The sequence below is a fragment of the Anthonomus grandis genome, chromosome 14, assembly GCF_022605725.1.
Source record: "Anthonomus grandis grandis chromosome 14, icAntGran1.3, whole genome shotgun sequence".
In the NCBI taxonomy this organism is placed as follows: domain Eukaryota; kingdom Metazoa; phylum Arthropoda; class Insecta; order Coleoptera; family Curculionidae; genus Anthonomus; species Anthonomus grandis.
In genome coordinates, this window is record NC_065559.1 from 5,032,055 (window position 1) to 5,054,700 (window position 22,646).

Sequence of the window (22,646 nt, forward strand, 5' to 3'; positions counted from 1 at the left end):
CACTATTTTTGCTTATAATCTCGCAACTTGCAATATCTCTATAATAACTTACAAAACAAAAGTAAAAAACTTAAGTCAGTAGCTCATTAAAAATATATTTACATTTTTTTTTAAAAAGCTACACTTGCTTCGCTCCTATCGGAGCATCATCAAGCCTAAAAACTTTTTACCTAGACATACACCTATACAGATCGCATTACTATTAGCAACAAATCTATAGCTAGGTTAGGTTCACAATATTCACCTTAGATAAAATTAAACATATAAAAAAGTAAAAACGTTAAATGTCACAAGTGGGGAACGATCCAGCAACTTTAAGGTGGTGAATCTCATGGATCTCTCAGTGCGGTTAAATACCACACTAAGAGATGTAACTGCTTTTAGAAGCGCTTATTCGACAAAAAATTCAGTAGAGTTAATTAAAAATTAGAGATGTTAAAAATTTGTTTCCGAGTATTCCACCTGGTGATTGCCTTGATTTGGTCAGAGATCTTTTGCTTAAGTCAACACTTGACAAATTTATTGTTGATGCTCTTTTAACACTTCTCAAGCTAGTACTTGATCACAATTTTTTAATAACAAGTTTTTTAGATAAGCTATTGGACTAGCAATGGGATTTTGCCTCCCTCCTCTTCTGAGTGAGATTTTTATGAATGATTTAATGCATTTTTGGATTCTATGATTAATTCTTAACACATTTCATGTATAACACCCTATATCCCTGACTTCTGTAAAGTATTTAGAAATGGGTCAAAACCGCATTGTTTCTGAAATTAGACATTTGGCTGGTCAAAACTACAGAAAAGTGTAGTTTTAACAAAAAGGAGGCCTTCCGCACTATAGACGAGAGGTGCGTGATTATTTAAATTTTCTTTTCCCCCATAGATAGATAGACAGGGGGGTAGGGGGGTACCTCACCCTTTTAGATCACTTTTCTTACTGCCATTTGAAAAATAGAGTATTTGTCACTAAACCTGAAAATATAAAAACCTGACTTAAAACAACGCAAAACAAATAAAGCTGGCCAAATTACACAAGAAATGATTCGAAACGTTATTGACAAATGTAATTTCAATCTTCCTTCTTTCTTTCCTTTCCTTCTATTGTCAGGAAGTGCAAGAATTTTGAAAAGCATTTTGAACATTTAATTAAACTTTCTACCAAATTTTCTATTCCAATACCTTTACTAAAAAAGGGCATTATTTGCTTGACAATTTCAAACTAGGAATTTGTTTTTTTTATTTAAGCGGCACTTAAATCTAAAGTTAACGATAGCGTATGAAAAAATAAGATAGGAAAGTGCAACTCATATTTCTCCGAGTTAAATCATTTAGATTTTAAGCCTGGTAAAGTTTTTAAAAATGTTGATTATTGATATTTCGAAAACAGTTTGAGATTGGTAATAATGTATGATACATGAAATGTGTTTAGAATTCAAAAATTGATTAATATATGGGGTGTTCTATTTAAAATAATAAAGTTGACAGCTGACCAGTCTTCTTGACGCACCCTATATCTTTTGCAGAAACCTGAAAACATGCAAAAAATTCAAAAAAATTGACATGTTCGAGATTTTTTCAACCAGGAAATTCATTTACCTGTAAAAGGTAGTTTTCCAGACTGTATGTTTAATAAAACCCTGACTTGAAGTTTTTTACTTTTTATTTTGTTTTGTGTCTCTTGAAGAAAGAATGGTTCTATTTATAACAACTTGTTTGTTCGTTTAGGTATTTCAAAGTTCTCAAACAAATACAAAACCGTGGGAGGCATCAATGCACCTAAACGAATAGAATGTCTCTGCACTAACGGTAAGAGCCATTACCAGCTAGTGAAAGGTCAGGATGACTTGAGACAGGACGCCGTCATGCAGCAAGTGTTCACAATAATGACCGACCTACTATCTACCAATAAGCAAACCAAGGATTTGCTGATCAGAACATATAAAATCGTACCGTTGTCCATGCGAAGTGGGATATTGGAGTGGGTCGCCAATAGTATGCCTATAGGAGATTACCTAACTGGTAGCAAGGATATTGAATATATGGGCGCCCATAGGGAGTTTAGGCCTCAGGACAAAACGCCTAATGAATGCCGAACGAAATTTAAGGTATTAATATTTGAATTAAACTAATAGAATATATAAGGTACATATAGCATCGTACAATAAAACTTAAATAATTTTTTTTTGTAATAGATCCTGAGAAAAGGTTTCTTATGTGGGCTCTCCTATACAATAATAATTTTCTGTTTATCTTTTAGAATTGTTCAGACAAATCCGTTGAAACGAAGCTCGAAGTTTTCAACTCAATCTGTTCCGAATTTAAACCAGTTTTCCATAAGTTTTTTGAAACCCACTTCAGGCAACCTTCGGTGTGGTACGAGAGAAAGAGGGCTTATATACACAGCGTCGCTACAACTAGTATGTGTGGCTATATCCTTGGTATTGGAGATCGACATGTTAGTAATATTCTTATTGACAAGCAAACTGCCGAGGTTATACATATCGATTTTGGTGAGTAATAGTTTTGTGATTAATGTAATTAGTAATGAGTCAAGAATGTAAAAAAAGTTTCTTATTTAAAATTGGCTATTGGAAGATTCGACGTCTTTTTTTTCAATTCTTTCAGTTTTTACATTTTTGTTTCTTTCTTATTAAAAAATAGAATTGAGCCCTAAAATACAATAGTGGGAAATCGTATTTTTTACATTTTTAAGAATGTTTGTATTATTTAATTGTTTAAAAGACACTGTACACGTCAAGACTGACTGCATGAATCAGTAAAATACTGTTAATAACGCAAATAACGCAATAGAAACAGGGCTAGTCATGTCCTAGGTAAGATGGTATGTACAGGATGGCTCGAATTCGACGCGCATTATTGGGATTTCGGAAACCGTAAGAGATACAGGTTCGGTTAAATCGAGGGAAAATTGCTCAATTTGATGCTCAATAAAATGCCGTTTTGCGTTTTAAGAAATTCCGAAAATATTCGAAAAAAACCGGAATTTTCAATTTTGGTTTTTATTTTTTCCTGGCTTTGTTTGTTAAGATAACTCAATATGAAAAACACATTTTCGTGGCCACTTTTTTTGCTCTATAACTTACTAAGATTAAATATTGAATCTGACGTTTCGGCTTCTGGCTACCATCATCAACTTACTTTTTTAAAATACCGACCTCATTTTTTTTCAATTTAATTAAATCCTTGCCTCACTCTTAAACCACTATAAGTTTCGTACAGAAAATGCCATCACCAGAATATTTCATATTTATTTAACCATGATACGGCCCTGAACTACATTTTTAGGCGAGAATAGAAACGTATCATCCATTTTTCTTTAAGAGACCAAACGAAAACAAAACAAAGGTAAGGACACAAAGTCACGGTCTCATCAAATCCATATAATTTTTTAAAAGCTACACGTGAAAAAAGGTTTTTTTTGTTGTTAGTTGTAATGTGATTTGTGTAGGTCTAGGCCTGATGATGCTCCGATAGGAGCGAAACACGTGTAGCTTTTAAAAAATTATATGGATTTGATGAGACCGTGACTTTGTGTCCTTACCTTTGTTTTGTTTAGGTGAGAAGGTAAAAAAAAAGAACAAACTTGTGAACAAAACACTTTCGTGATGTTTTTTATTGCAAATCATTGATATCTAGCAGCGGAAATTAATTTATTGACAGAAACTTTTACGAATATTAGACATAAGATACAAAAAGGTCAACAAACCATCTTACATAAACCATTTGTATACAACTATACTATCTTGATACCCATATTAAAAATAAACATAATAATAACATATAATCTTTATTATAAGTGTTCAAAAAGATAACCTTCTACCTCCACGCATTTTCTTGCTTTGCTTTTTATTTTTAATGGCCACCACACCACGACAATTCTTTTATTGAAATTTTCCATTACCTTTAAACACATTTCAACAGTTATGCCTGTACATTTTTACAGTTTAGGTATTATTTTTGTATAAGCTTTGTATATTTTTATATATGCTCACAAAAAATAATCCAGTGGCGCTAAATCGTATGTTCTAGCTGGCTATTTTTTTAGATAATCCTCCCTCCAAACCGTGTACGCAAAAGTTCAATTTGTTTCGTACTGTATGACATGTCGCACCATCTTGTTGGGACCACATATTATCTAAATTCATATCCATTATTTCATTCTATAAAAAAACCATCAATCATCGTTTGATATCGTTCTTCGTTTACTGTAATAGCTTGTTCGTCTTTATTTTCAAAAAAATATGGTCCAATGATACCACCAAAGTTGCACTCAACCCAACCCAAAAACCGCATTAAACTGTGACACGTTGAGCATGTATTGGCTTTTCGTGGATTTGCCTAGGGTTTTTTTGCCCCAGATGCGACAATTTTGTTCATTTACATAACCGTTCAAGTAGAAATGAGTCTCGTCACTAGAAATGATTTTACTGCAAAAACTGGCATGTTTCCCTCTCTAGGATCCAGTTGCAAAAGGTACAACTTGTCCATGATCGGCTGGCTTTAGCTCCTGTGTAAGTTGAATCTCGTAAGAATGAAGACCTAAATCTTTTTTTCAAAATTCGCCTCGTTGAAGTTCTGCTAATGCCCAAATTTTGTGAACGTCTTTCAACAGACATTTATGAATTTTCAGCCACACATTCACGAACAGCTTGAATATTCTCGACCGAACGAACTGGACGTTTCCGTACTTTTGTTGTGATCGAGTGCACAGGTTCGGTAGTTTCGAATGTATGCACTATTTTGCGAATGGTTACTTCTAAGGGACGATTACGTACACCGAAGTATGTAAACACGTTGTTCGACTCCGTTGATAATATTGTACTAAATTCCCCAATGAAATAAAAGCCTAATTACATAAACAAAGTTTGAGATAAGAATAGGATCAAATAGATACATTCGAAACCTCTTATTTGAATAACCTTTATAAGGTTTTTCTATTTCTTGCACTAATACTTTTGTTACTGGTTTTGCCATGTGCGATGGCGAAATTCCAGTAGTCCAGTAGTTAGGTTCATCGGATCTTCTAAATAGCTTAGTATCCCTGAAAAAATTACTCTGCGTTCTACCTCCTTGGTGATTTTGCTGGTGCAGGTCCATGTTAAATTGGGAAATAAATGAGTATTATTTAAATAGTATATATAATCTGCACAACACAACAAATACATGAATTATTTTGATATCAGATATAATTGATTCAAGGATTTACGAGACTTTCGACATTGAAATAATTTTAGTAATTCGACTGTAGAATCATGGGATTTTGGGCCACGTTCGCGACAATTTTACATAGACTTGCAATCAGTAGATTCAAGGTGGATGGCATCATTTTTCGCTTTCAGTTCGATGTGCCGACAAAAAGAAGTCTGGGGGAGACCAATCGGGTGATTACGCGGAACTTGTCCCGTAAAACGTTTGAAAGTCGCGTAGCTCAAATTTAAAAAAGGAACATTTGAAGCCGTAAACTTTGCTAGACTCTTTCATTCATCCTGTATAATTATCATCCTGCTATAGAGTTTTACTGTTATTTTATTCATAAAATAAACGGTTTCTATTCTAAAACTTCCACTTATATATTCACTTTTAGGAATTGCTTTCGAACAAGGGAAGGTCCTCCCTACGCCCGAAACGGTGCCTTTTCGCTTGACAAGAGATATCGTCGACGGCATGGGTGTTTCGGGCACCGAGGGTCTCTTCAGGAAATCATGCGAAAAGACTATGGAAGTACTCAGATCAAATTCCCAAACAATATTAACAATCTTGGAAGTGTTGCTGTACGATCCGTTGTACTTTTGGACGGTGTCTGCGGCAGAAGCGAATAAACGTCAAACCGAAGAGGATTATTATAATAAAGAGACCGAAGAGTCCGAGGATGGTAAGAATCAGATGGTTTAATTTCAACTTAACGGATTTTCTTTGTATTGTTAGAAAACAAAAATGTTTCGGCTCAGCGAGCCCTTCTACGACTGCGCGGCAAGCTACAGGGTACCGAAGAAGGGAAACCCACGAGTGTGGAACAACAGGTCGGCACTTTGATACAGCAAGCGATGGATCCTGCCAACTTGTGCAGGCTGTTTAACGGTTGGCAGCCATACATTTAAAATAGTTCGTAAGATTACTTGATTATAAAAGTTACCTGCTTAAATGTTTAGTTACTGAAATATTTGAGATAATATTACTCATTCCAAGCTAACACAGTTGTCTAAGAAGAAAAACCTTACTGTTAAATCTATTTTTGATAACATAGCTTATGTTATTATTATATTTTTTTACTTACCAATGTGCATTGGACAGTTTTGTTAGTGTTAATTAAAAGATGTTTTTTTGTCAGTACCAAAATGGTTTTATCTTATAGTCCATTACATCTGGACAATGAATATCGAGGCTTTTTTTTTCGAAAACCGTTTTTAAAATGCATCTATATATAGGGTGTCCCAACTTTATTCACACACGATTTTTTCACCCTTGTATATGATATGAAAAAAAATTTTAAGATAAAAAGTGTTTGGAAATACTAATTTTCTTGACAGTGTAAATGTACAGAGTGTCTCAAAAACATTGACAGACATCTTAAGTTGTCATTGTAAAGGGTGTTTTTTTAGAGGCGGAGAACTTTAAATTGAAATTAAACACAAAATATTTTATTGATATGAACGAATTTGCTTTTATATTAAAGAATTTTTTTTGGCATTAATATTTAAAAATGATTTCGGGCATGTGACCCCCACGGCTGGCGCGTACGTGGCGTAATCTAGAGGTCCAATTTTCACACACTCTTTCCAGTACTGCAGGCTGTATTTCGGCAATCAGGCGTCGTATGTTGGCTTCCAAGTGCTCAAGTGTTTCGGGTTTATCAGCGTAGACATGCGACTTAACATAGCCCCAAAGAAAATAATCTAATGGCGTCAAGTCGCAAGAACGAGCTGGCCAGTTTACAGGTCCATTCCTTGAAATTATTCGTTGCTCGAATGTCTCTTGCAGTAAATTAATTGTTTGGCGCGCTGTATGGCACGTGGCACCGTCCTGCTGAAACCAAATTTGTGCAACGGCTTTCAATTGAGGCACAAAAAAGTTAGTTATCATGTTTCTGTATCGCTCACCGTTTACTGTAACGTTCTGACCATCAGCATTTCTGAAGACATAAGGACCAATGATTCCACCGGCCCATAAAGCGCACCAAACGGTTAGTTTTTCTGGATGTAACGGTTTTTCGCCAATAGCTCGTGGATTCTCATCCCACCAAATTCGGTAATTCTGCTTGTTTACATAGCCATTTAACCAAAAGTGTGCTTCATCACTGAACAAAATTTTAATATGAAATCGTGGATCAACAGCAATCTTTCGTTCCGCCCATTCAGCTAATGTACGGCGCAAAAGATGATCCTGTGGTTTCAACTCCTGGACAAGTTGAATTTTATATGCTCGCAATCCGAGATCTTTGCGCAAAGTTTTCCGTAAAGTGGATGGACATAAGTTCACTTGTTGAGAACGACGACCAATTGACACATTTGGATCTTTATCAACACTATGCTGCACAGCAGCTATGCTTGTTGCGTGCGCACTGTACGGCGTCTTACGGGATGCGTATTGTCGACTAGAGTAAAAGTATTGCGAAAACGAACAACAGTTTCTCGAATTAATTTCTCTGAAGGACGATTATGAGCATCATAAGACTCACGTAATGCCCGATGTGTTTCTCGAATAGAACCATGTCTTTCAAAATAAATTTGAACAATTTGGAAACGTTGCTCCGGCGTGAGTCTGTTCATGATGAATTGCCAAACCAAACTAATCTAAAAATAACCCAGAACTGTCAGGTCGGCTGTCATTAAAAACAGTGTTGCCAAATGAAAGTTCTTCGCCTCTAAAAAAACACCCTTTAAATGGAACGCCCTGTATATTTTACTACATTTTTACTCTTCATATAATACACTATACGTCAAATATTGATGATTTTTGAGATAATTGCTTATTATGATGATATTATTTAATTCTTATTCAATCTACTATTAAAACAGTTCAAAAAGGATTATAAAACTAGAATAATTTTAAAAACTTATAGTGAATGTTGAAACTGCTGACCGTTCTCGGTTTGACAGAGTTCGTACCTTTTTATTAGCTCAGTGATACAGGCGCTTCTTATTACTTCTTCCGGAATTGCCCTCAGGCACGTGTAATTTTATATCATAAGAAAAATCTAGCGGTGTTATAAGTCAGGTGGCCAGCCTGGATCTCTATTTCCGATCCAGTACCTTCCAAATCTATTGTCAAGGAAATATAATCTGCGAGTTACGACGTGCGTTAAAATTTAATCAATAATTTAATAAATATTTGACGTATAGTGTATTATCATAGATTTTTGATGTAGAATTAGACAAAGTAAAAATTTGGTAAAATATACAGGACAATGAAAACTTTGTTTTTGAGAAACTCTGTACATTTATCATTACTTTCAAAAAAAATTAGTATTCTTAAACATTTTTATCGTCAAATCATATACAGAAGCGAAAAAAAAATCATGGAGTTGGGACACCCTGTAAATTTTTGTAACGCTTTTCGGCTACTATAGTATAAAAAAAGGATCCAAACAAACTAACGTTGCTTTTGTATTCTTTTTATTCGACATTAAAACAATAATAAAATTGCACTCTCACAGAAATCGGCAGCGGAATCAACAACTGCCTCTCCCACTGAGCCGCAATATTTTAACCTATTCGCAATTATATCATGTAAATATAATAAACACCTTTCTTATGCATAGTAAAAGTAATGTAAAAAAAAAACACCGATTTTTAGTAATAGTATGAAAGTAAAGCAGCGTTTTTTTGACATTGAAAACTGGGAAACGATTTGACCCTGCCGTTATTGCCGCCGCCGTCTCTAGATGGCGTCGATGTCGACGTCGTCCGGGCCCTCGTCCTCGACCGCCGGTTTTGACACCTTCGGCGCCACGGGCGCTGATTTTAGTGGCGTCACCTGAGCACGATCGTTGTACTCGATTTCCACCTGTAAAAAATTGAAAACTTCATAGATACCTGACGCGACTTATTCAAAAACCGTTTTAAACATATAAATATTTCTTGAATCTTTCTATGAATTTAATAAAGATGAACTTTAAGAATTGGAACGAATGCTGAACTGATTAATATAATCTAATGTTTGGTGCTTATTTATTTATTAACGGTATTCACCAATTTTAGAAAAATTAAATAATACAAAAGACACTAATATTAATACAACTTAAGCTAGATCATACTAAGACATAAATCAATATTACAAATTAATTTAAAGAAACATGTCAATCACTTGTGTCACTAATGAATGAATTTGAGAGAACTAAAACTGCTAAAAGAAACATGTAAGTCAAGACTATACCTATCGAAAGAACGTTGCATTCTAGTTATAGGATTGTGTTGTCCACAAGAACTACTATCAAAATTTACATAGAAGAGGATTCTTCGATTTCTATATACTTTCTGAACTAACTTTTCAATATGAGACACAAATGTCAACTTTGAATCGAAAATTACTGCAAGATCCCTAACTTCCAAGAGTTATTCAGAACATTAACACTTTAAAACATTTAAATCTAAACCATGAAGATTGCACCATTCACAAACACTATGCAGGTCATTTTGTATTAATTGAATCAATAGACAAACAATTTTAAATCGTCAGCAAATAATAAAAATTCACAAAATAATCCTAGATGACACAGAAAAGCTGCTTGATAACAAATTACTAAGCCTTATACATTGCGATCGACCCAGTAAATAGTCCCTTAGCCAACAAATAACATTTGATCCAAAACCTAAAGCTTGGAGCTTTGCCAGTAAAAGCACATGATCTACTCTGTCAAAGGTCTTTGAAAAATCCGTTTATACAGCATCAACTTGTGAACGTTTTTTTGTGAAGTGCAAATAAGCTTCGACAGAGTACATACGCATTCACGAACTAGCAAACTGGGTATACCATCTGGTCCCGCAGAAGTCTTGCACTGTAAGCCAAGAATCTCGTCAAAAACCTCTACGAAAGATAACTCTACAAATTTGACATCAAACTGATCTACAGGCCCTGTCATGAAAAATTCAGGTATTTGAAATCCTTTATCGGAATGGACGTTGGATAAATATTTGGCAAACAAATTAACTGTATCTCCACCCTCGTCAATAGTTTCATCATTCAAAAACATATGTTTAGGAACAGTATTAGACTTGTTAACATTGCTTACATGTTTCCAGACTAACCTAGGATTTAACAATAGATTTTTCTCAGAAAAAAAACAAGTAATCACTTTGTAATTAAAACTCCTTAAATTTCTTATAAGCAACTTTTTTTTACGTAAAACTAAGCTTAACTCTTTTGAAAACCATACAGAAAAGCTACCAGTATTGTAGGCCTTAATAGGCATAAAATACCTGATTCTTTCATACAAAAAGTCTTAAAACCTGTTTAGGGAAATTATTAGTTGGCGTGACTTTCCGTGTCGTATAATTCTATTTACACAGAAAAGCCAAGTCTCGGTCTAAAAAAATCGCCTAGCCACAACACTGATACATTATATACTTCTTATTAAAAAAACTATAAACATTTATATTAAACATTAAAAAAAATTAAAAATCAACATCAGTCATGTAGTTTGAACCCATAAGCGTAAAAAAAGTAACCGTGAGACTAACCAAGGTTATTAAGGATGAGGTTTGAAGGTAAAAACATCTTTAACGCAAGTTTGAATGGAGCTTTTGTTATACAAATATTTCCACATACCTCTCCATCAGATTCCTCCTCAGACTCGGATGATTCCTCATCAGCCTCCTTCAACCACTTAATGAATGGTGCCGCCTTATCGTGAATCTCCTGGCTAAGCTCTTTAGAAACATATTTTTTAGACACCTACAAAAGATACTATAACTATAATATACGTAACTACTGAATTTTTTTTTTTAAACAGCCCACAAATTTCATGAATTTGATTTTCTTTTATTTTAAAAGAAATTTATTTTATTTTATAGATAAACTACAGTCTTGATTCAGTGCATAAAATTAAGACATTGTAGTGGGATGAGATAAAATTTCAATACAAGATTTAAGATTATGCTTGCCCTATTGTATTGTTTCCTTTATCAATATTGTTGATAACTGTCGCATTCTTAAGGCGGCTTTTCCAGATATCTGGAAAAATGCTATTATTAAACCAATAGTAAAAAAGAACGTCCAAAAGAAGAAACAGATCTTAGGCCAATTAGTATTATGCCAGTTTTATCAAAATGAATAGAGCGGTTTTCATTTAACCGAATATCTAAGTAACATAAGTTCCAACTGGCCGGAGAATGGCCTGCTAGATCTCCCGATCTTACCCCTTTGGATTTTTTATGGGGTCATCTATAGGTAGAAAAGTTTATAAAGAACCGGCTGCTCAATATGCGCACAAACCCATTTTTTAACACAAAATCGATAGAAAATCCGGTGGCAGAGAGAAAAGACGACCGTAATATATTTTCTCTCACTTCTTATTAAAGAAACCGCAAGAGTGCAAAAACCTGCAAAAGCAGCCACCGTACTTCGTTTCTTTGTACCTGCCGGGGATTTAAAGCCTATAACGTAACCTAAAGGCCTGCTCAGTGACGTCTCGTACGGGAAGTGAGTTTTATTAGATCCTGTTATAAGGCATTTAAAATCTGTTGTGTGTTTTTTTTAAAAGTATAATAGTGAAATAGACTATAGTTTTTTTTAGTTAGACTATCCGATTTTTATTGTAAAAGGTAAGTAAAATTGGTTTAAATTATTCAATTGTCTAATAATTTTAAAAAATAAATGAAAATGAATTACTGTTAAAAATTATATTATTTAAAATATACTTTGATTTTAAGTGACAAAATAATAGGTATTTAACTTGTAGGTATATATGTCAGCCTAGAGTGTGCATGTGTATATTAATTTTTTTACTTTGTAATTTTTTTTTAGATGTCACCTAAGAAAGTAGGCGTAAGGAGAAACAATTCACAGCCAAGGGAGACAGAATATTTCTAACGTGGCAGCTTTTATGAGAAAAGAAGCAGAGCAAGGAATTACTATTCCTTTGAAAAATGTTAGTTAAGTGAACAATATAAATTCATATTTTATTGTAGGATGTTTTCAAATTTTAATTTTTATTGTATTGATAACTTACAATAATACGTTAGCTGCCACTTCAGTATCCCAGTCAACTTACAGAAGAGTGGTCCAAGAGATATAGAAAATATACCTTCCTGTTCCTGTCCCCAGTCCAAGGAAAAAAAGGTTAAGAAAATCTCAGAAGATTGGTAACATTACTTTGGCCCAAATTAAAGATATAAAACAAATAGTGTATGATTTCTACATAGTTGAAAAAAGAAGACCTACTCTAAAATGTAAGTACAGTATATTTGAGTCAGTTTTAAAACCCAAGTAATTCACTTACCCTACATTGCAATATAACACCAGAATATTTTATTATTTAGACAAAAGTGGCACCTGTTAAGTATTTTTTTGGGTTTGACATAAAATAACCATATGGAGTATATTTATTTATTTACATTTTTAAATATAAACTTATTATGTTATGTTATTTTCTTTCCAGTAATACTTCTGAATACTAAAAGCTTCTTGATCGGGCTATTATTCAAGAGCTTATAAGTACACCAACCTTATCAAAATTTACTACCTAATTCCGTCCTAGTATTAGACAATGCAGCTTATCACAATGTGCCTGTAGTCAAGAATGTTACATCTGGAAGTAAAAAGCAGGAAATAGTTGACTGGCTCAAGGAACGTAATTTTACATTTGATGCAAAACTCACATAGTGTCTGAAAATAAAAAAAAGTATCCTGTAAAAACCAAGTTGGATGACCTAATGGAAAAGCATGGACACATTGTGTTAAGTTTGCCTCCATACCACCCAGAGCTTAATCCGATAAAAAAAATTTGGGCAACTGTTAAGAATTGGGCGGCAAGCAGAAATTCCACTTCGAATGATGAGTGGATAAATATTTGCAACCATATAGATAACATAGAAAAACAATATTTCGAAAGTCATCACCTTTTTGATGAAGCATTGGATTCTGTAAAATTTTCAGTAAATACAGGCTCATCTGATGAAGAGATCGAATGGTCTTCATCGGATGAATCTGATTTAGGTTGTAATACACTATCTGATAGTGAATAAAAATATATAATATGTAAAATAATGAAATAAAACTTTAAGCTTATACCAATTTGTTTCTTTACACAAGTCGTTTAAAATACTGGGTCTCGTATATCCTTAAAAAAAAATGCGAATAAAGAATAATTTTCAGCTACCTATTTGAAGTCCTGTTTTAAAAATAATTAGCGAACTGCATCCTCCTGTAAGTAAAACTATTTTTATTAGATTTTTTATGGGCACATCACAATACTAAAAAATATAATTTTAATTTATCTACATTTTTTTAAACGAATCTCGGAGCAATTAAATTCAAATATATGTATTCTTAGTTGGTATTTCAGCTAAATCAAACGCACTTATAATATCGCTAGCTATACCTACTAAAAATCTAGGGCTATTTAAACTATAGTACAAATAAATATTAATAATTTCAAGAAGTGTGCCGCCTCCACTGTCTTCAGACCTCGACATAGTCTATCGATCTGACCCGATCGATAGAATAACGAGATGCACGGATTTTGCCGCCTGTTGATGTCACCGGTTCTTTATAAAGTCTTTTCCACAAAGCCTGACTCCCTTGAAGATCTTCGAAATAGAATTGTTAACGAATGTCAGTTTATGCCGTCCGCAATGTTCGCTAATTTGCGCAGACGTTTTGAACAATAATTTTAATGTATTTTTGTATGGTAATGGGGATCATTTTTAACATTTAATAAAATAGGTGCTAGATACTTTCTATTCTTTTTCATTTAAAATAGGATATATTTTTTTATCCACATTTATTCATATTTCTTGAGAACGAATTGTTAAGTAAAATAAAAATAGGGCTAGGTAGAGAATAAATTACCTTTAATTTAGGCTTAACCCCTAATCCCATTTTAAAAATTTAACACGGGGGCTCTGGAGATGACATTAGAAAAACGCAATTTCTGTCAATAAATGCCCCCCTCGATATTAAATTTGACGTGTTGAGCCGTTTTTGGCCAAACAATTTATTTTTCAAGATTTTCAGGGTGGACTGTTTTGTCTCAAACACTCCGTGTTTGACGTGACCATCCTCTCGCAATTAGTTTTTTAGTTAGAATTGTTTTTCTTTTTATAGGCAGGAAAGTATTTTGAATTTGACGTCCCTTAAAGCAAAAAATTCAAAATACACCCTTCAATTATAATAAAACTGTACCTTTTCGGACCAATCCAAAATAGACTGCTCTTGCAGTACATCCAGATCGTAAAGCAATTTCAGCAAAACGGGCACTCTTGGCATGAGCACGGATTTGTGCAAAGCCACCACCTGTTCCAATCCGCCGATCAGGTAACGCTGCGCCTTCTTATCGTTTAGTGTAAACCGAAGTAGCAGAGGACGATATTTTTTGGCCTTAATTGAATTTGTATTTATTTAGTAAAGTAATAAAACGGCTAAAGGCTAATGATCAATAAATACCTGCTGCAAAGCATTCTGGTCGAACAACAATTCCATGAGAACCAGAGGAGCTTTAGTTTTGATCTCTAAACGTTCGGCCTCCGCGAGCAGCTCTTTCTGTACTTCCGCTTTTTCCAGGGCGGCCTCGTCGAGTTTCCTTTTCACTTGTGTGTAGAAAATGTCCATGCGTTCCTTCTCGGTCTTTTCCAAATCATCGCTGATCGTCATGCATTTTGCTCCGTCTGTCAGATCCTACAGAGATAAAAGTCCAATGTTAGGTGAGTATTAGGTAAACTAAAAGTATTTTATTAAGATTGGTTCAACTTTGTGGAAGTTGAATGCTTTTGAATATACAGGGTGTAAATAAATAGATGCGAAAAAATTTAGGGGTTTATTTTATGAATTTTAAGAAAAAAACTGTATATGAACGTATGTCCTAAAATACGTAACTTTTAAGGTACCGGGTGGTAAAGATTGAAGAAAAATATTTGTTTTTTTTTTTATAATACCTGTAAAAGCCTCGTAGATATTTTAATAAAATTTGGTATGAATTTTCTATGCATCAAACGGCATTTTCTGAGACTCTGAATTTTTCTTTATTTGTACCACTGACGTTCGTGTAAGGTTTAAACTAAAATTTTTTGATGAAAAATATGGTACACTTTTTTTTATTTTTGTCATTCTCATTTATTTCTGAGCAAATTTGATCTCTTTACTTTCTATAGTCCGAGGTTGCGTATTCGATTAAAAAAATTAAATCCATCTATCTAAATGTATTACTTGTTTATTATTAATGTTTAGATTAAACCAAATGAAAGAAAAATAAGTTAAATAATTATAAGAAATGTTGAAAATGACCACCCTCCGCCATTATGCAAGTCTATACGTCGCCGCATTTGTCGACGAATCTGATAAAAAATTCCTGGAGAATTTTGAATTACGGCACATGAATTAATGATTCGATTTCTCAAGTCGTCAATATCCAGTACCGGACACTGATACAGAAAAAAAAAATTAGTGAGCCTCAGAAAATGCCTTTTGATCCATAGAAAATGCATACCAACATTTACTAAAATATCTACAGGCGTTTCACAGGTATTGTAGGACATACGTTCATATACATTTTTTTTCTTAAAATTTACCTAACAATCAGCACCTGCATTTTTTCGCTTCTATTCATTTACCCTGTATACAGCAAACAAATTGCGAGTATTGCTTGTTAAAAATTTAATTTTCTTAATTCAATAGATATTCCTGAAAAATCGCACCAAGTGAAGTAAAATACATTCCCTCAAAAATATTTGTGATGCATGTATCTTAGAAGAGGCATTTTTTACAGCAAAAGTCTTATTTTAATACCAAAAATATGGCCCCTCAAATCTCGAACTTCAATATACAATGACAACTTTAACAATTAAACTACTAATAACAATTTAAAAGAAACATGCTTGAAACAAACATTTACCTGCATACGGGCCCTAACCGCTTCCTCGGACACATCGACGGTCCACCCCTGATCGTCGTCCTCCTCCTGCTCGTTACCGCCGATGCCGTTATTCTCTTGCGACTGCGACGACTCCAGAATCGAGCCGTCACTGACCGACTCGTCTCCGGCATTTTCGTGTCCGTTTCCTTCGCCGTTCTTCTTGCTGCGCTTGTTACGCTTACCCTCGGTCAACGAGGAGCCCTGGGTGGCCGGGTTCAAGTTCGGCGGGTTCTTCAATATGAACGTCATCAGCTTATGGTTGCTGATTAGGAGTCCGTGGTAGCCGCAAGCTTTGCATCCCTGCAAATCGTTTATTTCTTAACTAAAGTCCCTATTATTGCCGATAAAATTAAACTCAGTAGTACTGATTGTCCTTTCGGTTTTCCTCAACACAGAAGTTAATTGCAGTCTAAATTGGAACAAAACAATAAAAGCTACTACTACGGATAAGGCTTAGTTTAAGAGAAAGGTTTATTATCATGTAGGTTCTTTATTATGGAAAAGTGTGCACCTCAAGTGATCTTTTATAGAAAAACTCCGAAATATAATTCAAAAAAGAGAGTTCCTTGATCGAGTGTCCAAATTTGGACACTTTCATAGGTTATCTTGGTTGTTCTAGGAGTCTTGCGGTTTTCGGATTACTGTGCTACTTTTTTTATGAAACGAAATATACTGTTGTCAATCATTTGATTGAGTTGTCATAGTTTTTAATCTACAGAGTGATTTTGGATTTAGGGACCTCCTTTGTATCTCCGTTATTATTTAAAATATTGAAAAAGTAAAAAATGGCTTTGATGAGGTTTTTTCTGCAGAACACGATGATATAATCTGTTTTATTTTAGTAATTTAGAATTTTGAGAAAATAATAAAGTTATGTTTTTTTTTTAATGAAACACTCTGTGTATTTTTAAATAGAAAAATCAGCTTTATTTTTAGCACGCTTTTATTAGCTCGGGTTGTAGAGGAGAGTCGCCTAATATGGGAGGTTTCCTAATTTGGGGAGATCTAAAATTTTAGACGGTGAGGGTATACGACTAATCTCATGCACTCTATTTTGTACAGTATGTCTGGATGCCTACACTGCAGCAATGAACACCTGTTTTATTCAAAACATAAAAGCGTGATCCCACGTTATCTAAACGTAAATATTTATAAAGTTTATTCGTGTTATCGATTTTCATTAATAACTACGGCAAGGTAAGTGATTAAGGATTTGTTTTTTTTATTAAATGAAGCTTTGTAGATAAAATATTGATGCTTTACGTTTATTTTAAATAATAAAAAGTTAGTATTTATTTTTTGAGGTTATAACCCTTAGCGGACTGGGTCTCCTATTACGGAGAGTTAAGGGAGTCCTAATTTGGGGCTCCCCATATTAGGAACCACTTAGTAATGTATTGCAGTAACTAAGTATGTCGTTTTTTTATTTGCAGATGCCAAAACGAAAGACATGGGACCCTGTTTAAATGAAGGCAGCGGTACAAGCTATGCGAAATAAAGAAATGGGTAGCTATAAAGCATCTCGGGTCTTCAATGTTCCACAGACAACCTTAGAACGTTATGCTATAAATAAAGGCACTTCTCCTGATAAGGTAATTAAAACCAAAATGGGTAGAAATCCGATTTTACCGCAAGAATTAAAACAGGAACTGGTTGCATATTGCCTTGAAATGGAAGAAACTCACTTCATTCCTCCACTAGTGATATTTCGCGTAAAAATATGAAGCAAGAACCTATAGACGGAACACCCCTAGGGTCCATTTATGCCTGTCACTCTTCAGGATGGATCCAGTCGGAATTATTTACCGATTGGTTTAAACATTTTTTAAAGCATGTAGAGCCCACAGCAGATAATCCAGCTGTCCTGGTACTTGATGGTCATTTTACACATACCAGAAATACTGAGATGATTAACCTCTAGCTCGCAGTAAACACGTTTACATAGTGTGCCTCCCTCCGCACAGTTCGCACAAGATGCAACCGCTAGATCTTTCTTTTATGTCACCATTTAAAACTTACTATGCACAAGAAATCGAAATGTGGCTTCGAAATCATCCTGATAGGGGAGTGGTAAGAGTTTACCAGATTGGGCAGCTTTTTGGAAATGCTTACCGAAAAGCGGCTGTTGACTGGACTGCTGAAATCGCTGCAAAAGGTTTTGAAAAGGCGGGCTTGTTTCCCTGTAATCGCCATAAGTTTGGATCACACGAGTTTCTTAACACAATTGTTGATCAAACAGTTCCGAATCCATATATGGAAGCTTTACCAAATGATCCCATTCCTGATGAGAATTTAGGAAATCATCCAATAGTGTCAACCAGTTCTACAGAGGACATATCTAAACCTGGTCCATCCGGCCTACAATGTCAGAAGTCTTGTTCTGATCAAAATCAGTTAGACAGTCCCGCAATACCGGCAACTCCCAAACAACAGAAGTTTGTTATTCCTAGCGAAATAAGCCCTGTGCCAGTCTTGAATCCAGGCAAACAAAGTGCCCGTTCCGGATCAGCAGAACATATTACGGGGACGCCATATAAAAAGTATTTGGAGATAACACAAGAAAACTAAACAAAACCCAAAGCTCAAAAAAAAGAAAGCTGTAGCTCCTGTAAAACCAAGTAAGCCCAAAAAGGGGAAAAAAGTTGACTCTTCAGGAGAATCATCTGATGAAGGAGGCAAAGCCCAATATATGGATGACTGCAGACGACCCAATGTCTGATGAAGATGCTGCGTGCATTTACTGCAGTGGCTTTATTCAGATGATCACGAAGGTGAAGACTGGGTTCGCTGCACTCTGTGTTACGAGTGGGCCCACACACTATGCGCGGATCATCGTCCTAAGGCCGTAGTGGTGTTTAAATGCCCTACTTGCAGCAGCAAAAAAAGAAAAATTATGTTTTGAGGACTTGACCGTTTATCGAGTCTTTTGAATTTATTTTTTTTTATAAGAAAGTTGTTTTTTAATAAATGTATCTTAGTAGATGTTAAAGTTATTTTCTTAAAAACAACAGCCATATTTTTTTTAAATACACTTTGCAACCCATTGAATCGATCACTTGATTCTGCAAAGGTGTGTGTATATGAAAATTCGACCTCCCCAATTTAGGTGCCCACAGGTTCGTTATTTGGGGAGATGCATTTTTTTTACGTAATAGGATCACTACCCCAATTTAATTAAATTTGAGTGTTTTTGTACATATATCAACTGTCCTGGCGTAAAATCATATCACTTCGAGATTTTTCCAATTTTGAACATATGCAATTTTTTTACTATTTTCAAAAAAAACCTCCCCATATTAGGCGACTTTCCTCTATATATATGTAACGGAATTTTGCACACATATCAAGGACCGATGACAATGCAATAATTTGATAACAGCTTCCCATAATCCTTATTAAAACTGCCAGGATTAATAAGTAATATATCCCGCTTTTTAATTCTCTTACTGTCTATTTTGAGAGTAAAAATAAAGTTTTGGTCAGTGGTAAAACTGTCTCGTAATTTGAGCATGACACCAAAGGTTTCAACCATAAGACTATCAATAATACATTAAAAAGCCACCTAAAAACTACCCCCGCTATCTTCTCCAGGAGTTTATGAGATTAGGTATGAAGAGTGAGTGCCCTGCAGTTTACGTCGGCCAGTCTGGAAGGAAGATTTCTACTAGGATTAGGGAAACACAAGGCCCAATATAATAAATTTAAAAATACCGATATCGCAGTGACCAGATCGGCTTTTGCTAACACCTCCTTGACTCCAAACATAATTTTCCCGGCAGCCAAAATATAAAAATACTTCATCAGTGCAATAAAAGTAAAAAAACTAGACTTGCTGGAGACAATGGAAATTAGTAAAGCTTTTAAAGATCTATCCTGTGTTAATCAAAGGCTTGAGTTTGATGGCCACCTAGTTTTTAATAACCTTAAATAATTTTAGACTCTCAAATGATTGTTAGTTTTTTTTAAAAAATACCTTTCACTGGTAAAAACAGATAATGCATTATTTATTTCCATACATGATGCGCCAAGATGGCTTTTAACTTTTTAAAGAGAAATCTCTAACATCAAACTCAATTTACTGATTCTGAGCCCTGCAAATATTATCCCTTAAGCCATTACCTACATAACTTGGATTTGACTAATTCACGATATAATTAATTATAATTAATTTTTAATCGATATTTTTTTTTTTTCAAAATCAATAATCCTAATCTTACCTGGGTGACGGTATTTTTCTTGGTGCTCACCAACAGCTCGGTTTCGGGATTCTCGCATTCCGGGCATAACACAAACTTACGAATAAAGCCATCTAATAAATCCTGAAGTTTAACGGCATCGTGAGAACCGTTTACGATAAAACGTTCATTCTAAAACATGCAAGATTAAAACAAAAATCAATCTATAAAACAATCAAATGACTTACCTTAAAGTCAAACAAAGTTTGAGCTCCCAATTCGCATCCAAAATATTTGGTAGGGTAAGTGGGCGGTCTACCAATGGCTTTAGCGACCTCGGCCATATTGACGATAACGGTTTTAATACCATTACCTTTACCCTCGACCTGTTAAAATATAATCGAATAAATTACATTGGTAATATAAAAAGCCATTAGCAAAGTACCTTGGCTTGAAGCCTAGGCATCTTGTAACGATAGAAAACATCGCTAACGTTACGGTTGACGTTGACGCTCATTTTGATGCTCGTTATCTAATTTAACACAAGGAAGAGCAAGGATATTATGGACACCTAAAAGTGAAAAAGCCATTAGAACTGAGAGAGCGGTATTGTAAGATCATTTAATTAAAACTTCGGTTACATGTTTCGCCCCACTAGGTCACACCCATCGATGAAAAGTAGATGGGTCTCGAATGTAAATAACATTTACATTCTGAAAAATCTGGAATTTTAAAAGTAAATCAATTGTCTCCAGCAGATCAAGTTTTCTTACTCTTATTGTGTTGATCTAACACTTATGTTTGTATCTTGAGGAAAATTGGAGTCAAAGAGACCAGAAGTTAACAAAAGAGAACTGTGTAATAGTTACATCTCGCCGATTATACCTTGAATGTGCGAATCAGTGTGCGACCAAGATGGAAAAGAAACCAAATTATTAAAACACTAGGCACAATATTACTAATAAATAATTTTTTGTACTTGTATAGACTATAAATAAATCGATACGTATGTCCAAGGCACATCAATTTTTCAGAGCCAAACAACGATCGGAGCGTCGTAGATCTGTGTTTTTATATTTATTATGCTACTCTCTATTCTCATTAATTCACCATAATTATTTCACATGAATTCCAAGTAGATTTGTTAGGCTCTTAGCTTTTAGACACTAATTTCTTTGATTAAATCCATACTTTTAAAATCCACTAAGTAAACCAATGTGTCAAATTTAGTTGTAGCAGTCGAGTTGTTCGCAAAGATTTAGTGGGTTACCACTCGTAGTCATGGTCAAAGTTGCTCACGAATTACCCCGATTCACTCTTAACCATTAAATCATTAATGATTTAAGTTGTCGTGAGTTAATACAAAAAATTAATCCATTGTTGTATAAGTGCCCATGTTATTAGTTTTAAAAAGTGAAGAGGAACATTGTGTGTGAATTCGGTTAGCATAGGCATACGTAGAGACAGCAATAAAGCTGCCAAACTATTCCATTTTCCTATATTTGGAGCGAATTAATGAGTATATTTTGTTTAATAGTCGTCCTTCAGTTAAAGTAAAATAATACAGTACACTAGAACATTTTCGTGGACACAATTAAACAGTTGACCCCTTTTATTTGTGAAAGAAGCCAGGCAGCAGCTCTCGCCAAAATTTAGTTTAATCACGTAGATAACGTAATTTATATTTAGTTTTAATTAAATTGGTCCAAATTAAGTAAAGCATCCTTTTAATGTATTAATTGTATCAGGTCGAATGAAAAGTATGGTCTCGATCTAAATGTAAATTATATTACGTGGGATATGAATAAATGTGAGTCTTATTAAGGCATCGCAAAGAAGTAAGTACAATTAGTATTACATCTTGTAGATAACTTTAGTATTTTATAAATTAATTGCCAGGGTTATTTGAATAGTAAACATGACATTTTGGTATTAGTGCATGACTGGAACACCAATACCAATTAATATAAGCTAATAATTATATAAAAAAAATTAAAATAATAAAAATTTAGACTTGTTTTTTTATCCCAAAACCAACGTTAATTGGTAATTAAGCAATAATCTGAAAAGCTCGGGTCACAGGACATATTGGTAAATGAAGAAAGGGAAAAATTTTTATACAATTTGTTTCATATTTCCTCCAGATCCATTGTCGCCATTCTCGTATATAAGAATTTTATTAAGGTTTGTCTTGTATTCTGCTATACAAGATGTTTATTAAACATGCGGCAAAAATTTAAAGGATTATTCGTTGGACTTATTCTAAGGATATTTTGTGCTTTTATGATTGTTGATAGGACGCTTTGTTTCGAAAATACCGTGCAAAAAAGAGTTTCAACCGTTTAATTTTGATAGTTTTAATCGGCTACTAATTTAGCCGAA

At 34.3% G+C, this 22,646-nt stretch overlaps 2 protein-coding genes across 8 annotated transcripts in view; one reads left to right on the forward strand and one right to left on the reverse strand.

Moving 5' to 3' along the window:
• Positions 1-6,359, forward strand: part of LOC126744537 (serine-protein kinase ATM) — a 66,370-nt gene extending 60,011 nt beyond the window's left edge. For all 3 annotated transcript variants that reach the window (XM_050451979.1, XM_050451981.1, XM_050451982.1), the window contains exons 28-31: positions 1,728-2,107; positions 2,260-2,512; positions 5,608-5,895; positions 5,949-6,359. In XM_050451979.1, coding sequence (XP_050307936.1) covers positions 1,728-2,107; positions 2,260-2,512; positions 5,608-5,895; positions 5,949-6,121 — 1,094 coding nt within the window. In that variant the 3' untranslated portion in view covers positions 6,122-6,359. The remainder of the gene's footprint in view (positions 1-1,727; positions 2,108-2,259; positions 2,513-5,607; positions 5,896-5,948) is intronic.
• A 2,259-nt stretch (positions 6,360-8,618) lies between these two features.
• Positions 8,619-22,646, reverse strand: part of LOC126744542 (eukaryotic translation initiation factor 5) — a 43,351-nt gene continuing 29,323 nt past the window's right edge. For all 5 annotated transcript variants that reach the window (XM_050451997.1, XM_050452002.1, XM_050451998.1 and 2 more), the window contains 8 exons: positions 20,710-20,835; positions 20,513-20,650; positions 20,307-20,456; positions 16,069-16,389; positions 14,625-14,855; positions 14,364-14,558; positions 10,788-10,913; positions 8,619-9,026 (listed from right to left, as the gene is read on the reverse strand). In XM_050451997.1, the coding sequence (XP_050307954.1) occupies positions 8,901-9,026; positions 10,788-10,913; positions 14,364-14,558; positions 14,625-14,855; positions 16,069-16,389; positions 20,307-20,456; positions 20,513-20,650; positions 20,710-20,781 (1,359 nt within the window). In that variant the 5' untranslated portion in view covers positions 20,782-20,835 and the 3' untranslated portion in view covers positions 8,619-8,900. The remainder of the gene's footprint in view (positions 9,027-10,787; positions 10,914-14,363; positions 14,559-14,624; positions 14,856-16,068; positions 16,390-20,306; positions 20,457-20,512; positions 20,651-20,709; positions 20,836-22,646) is intronic.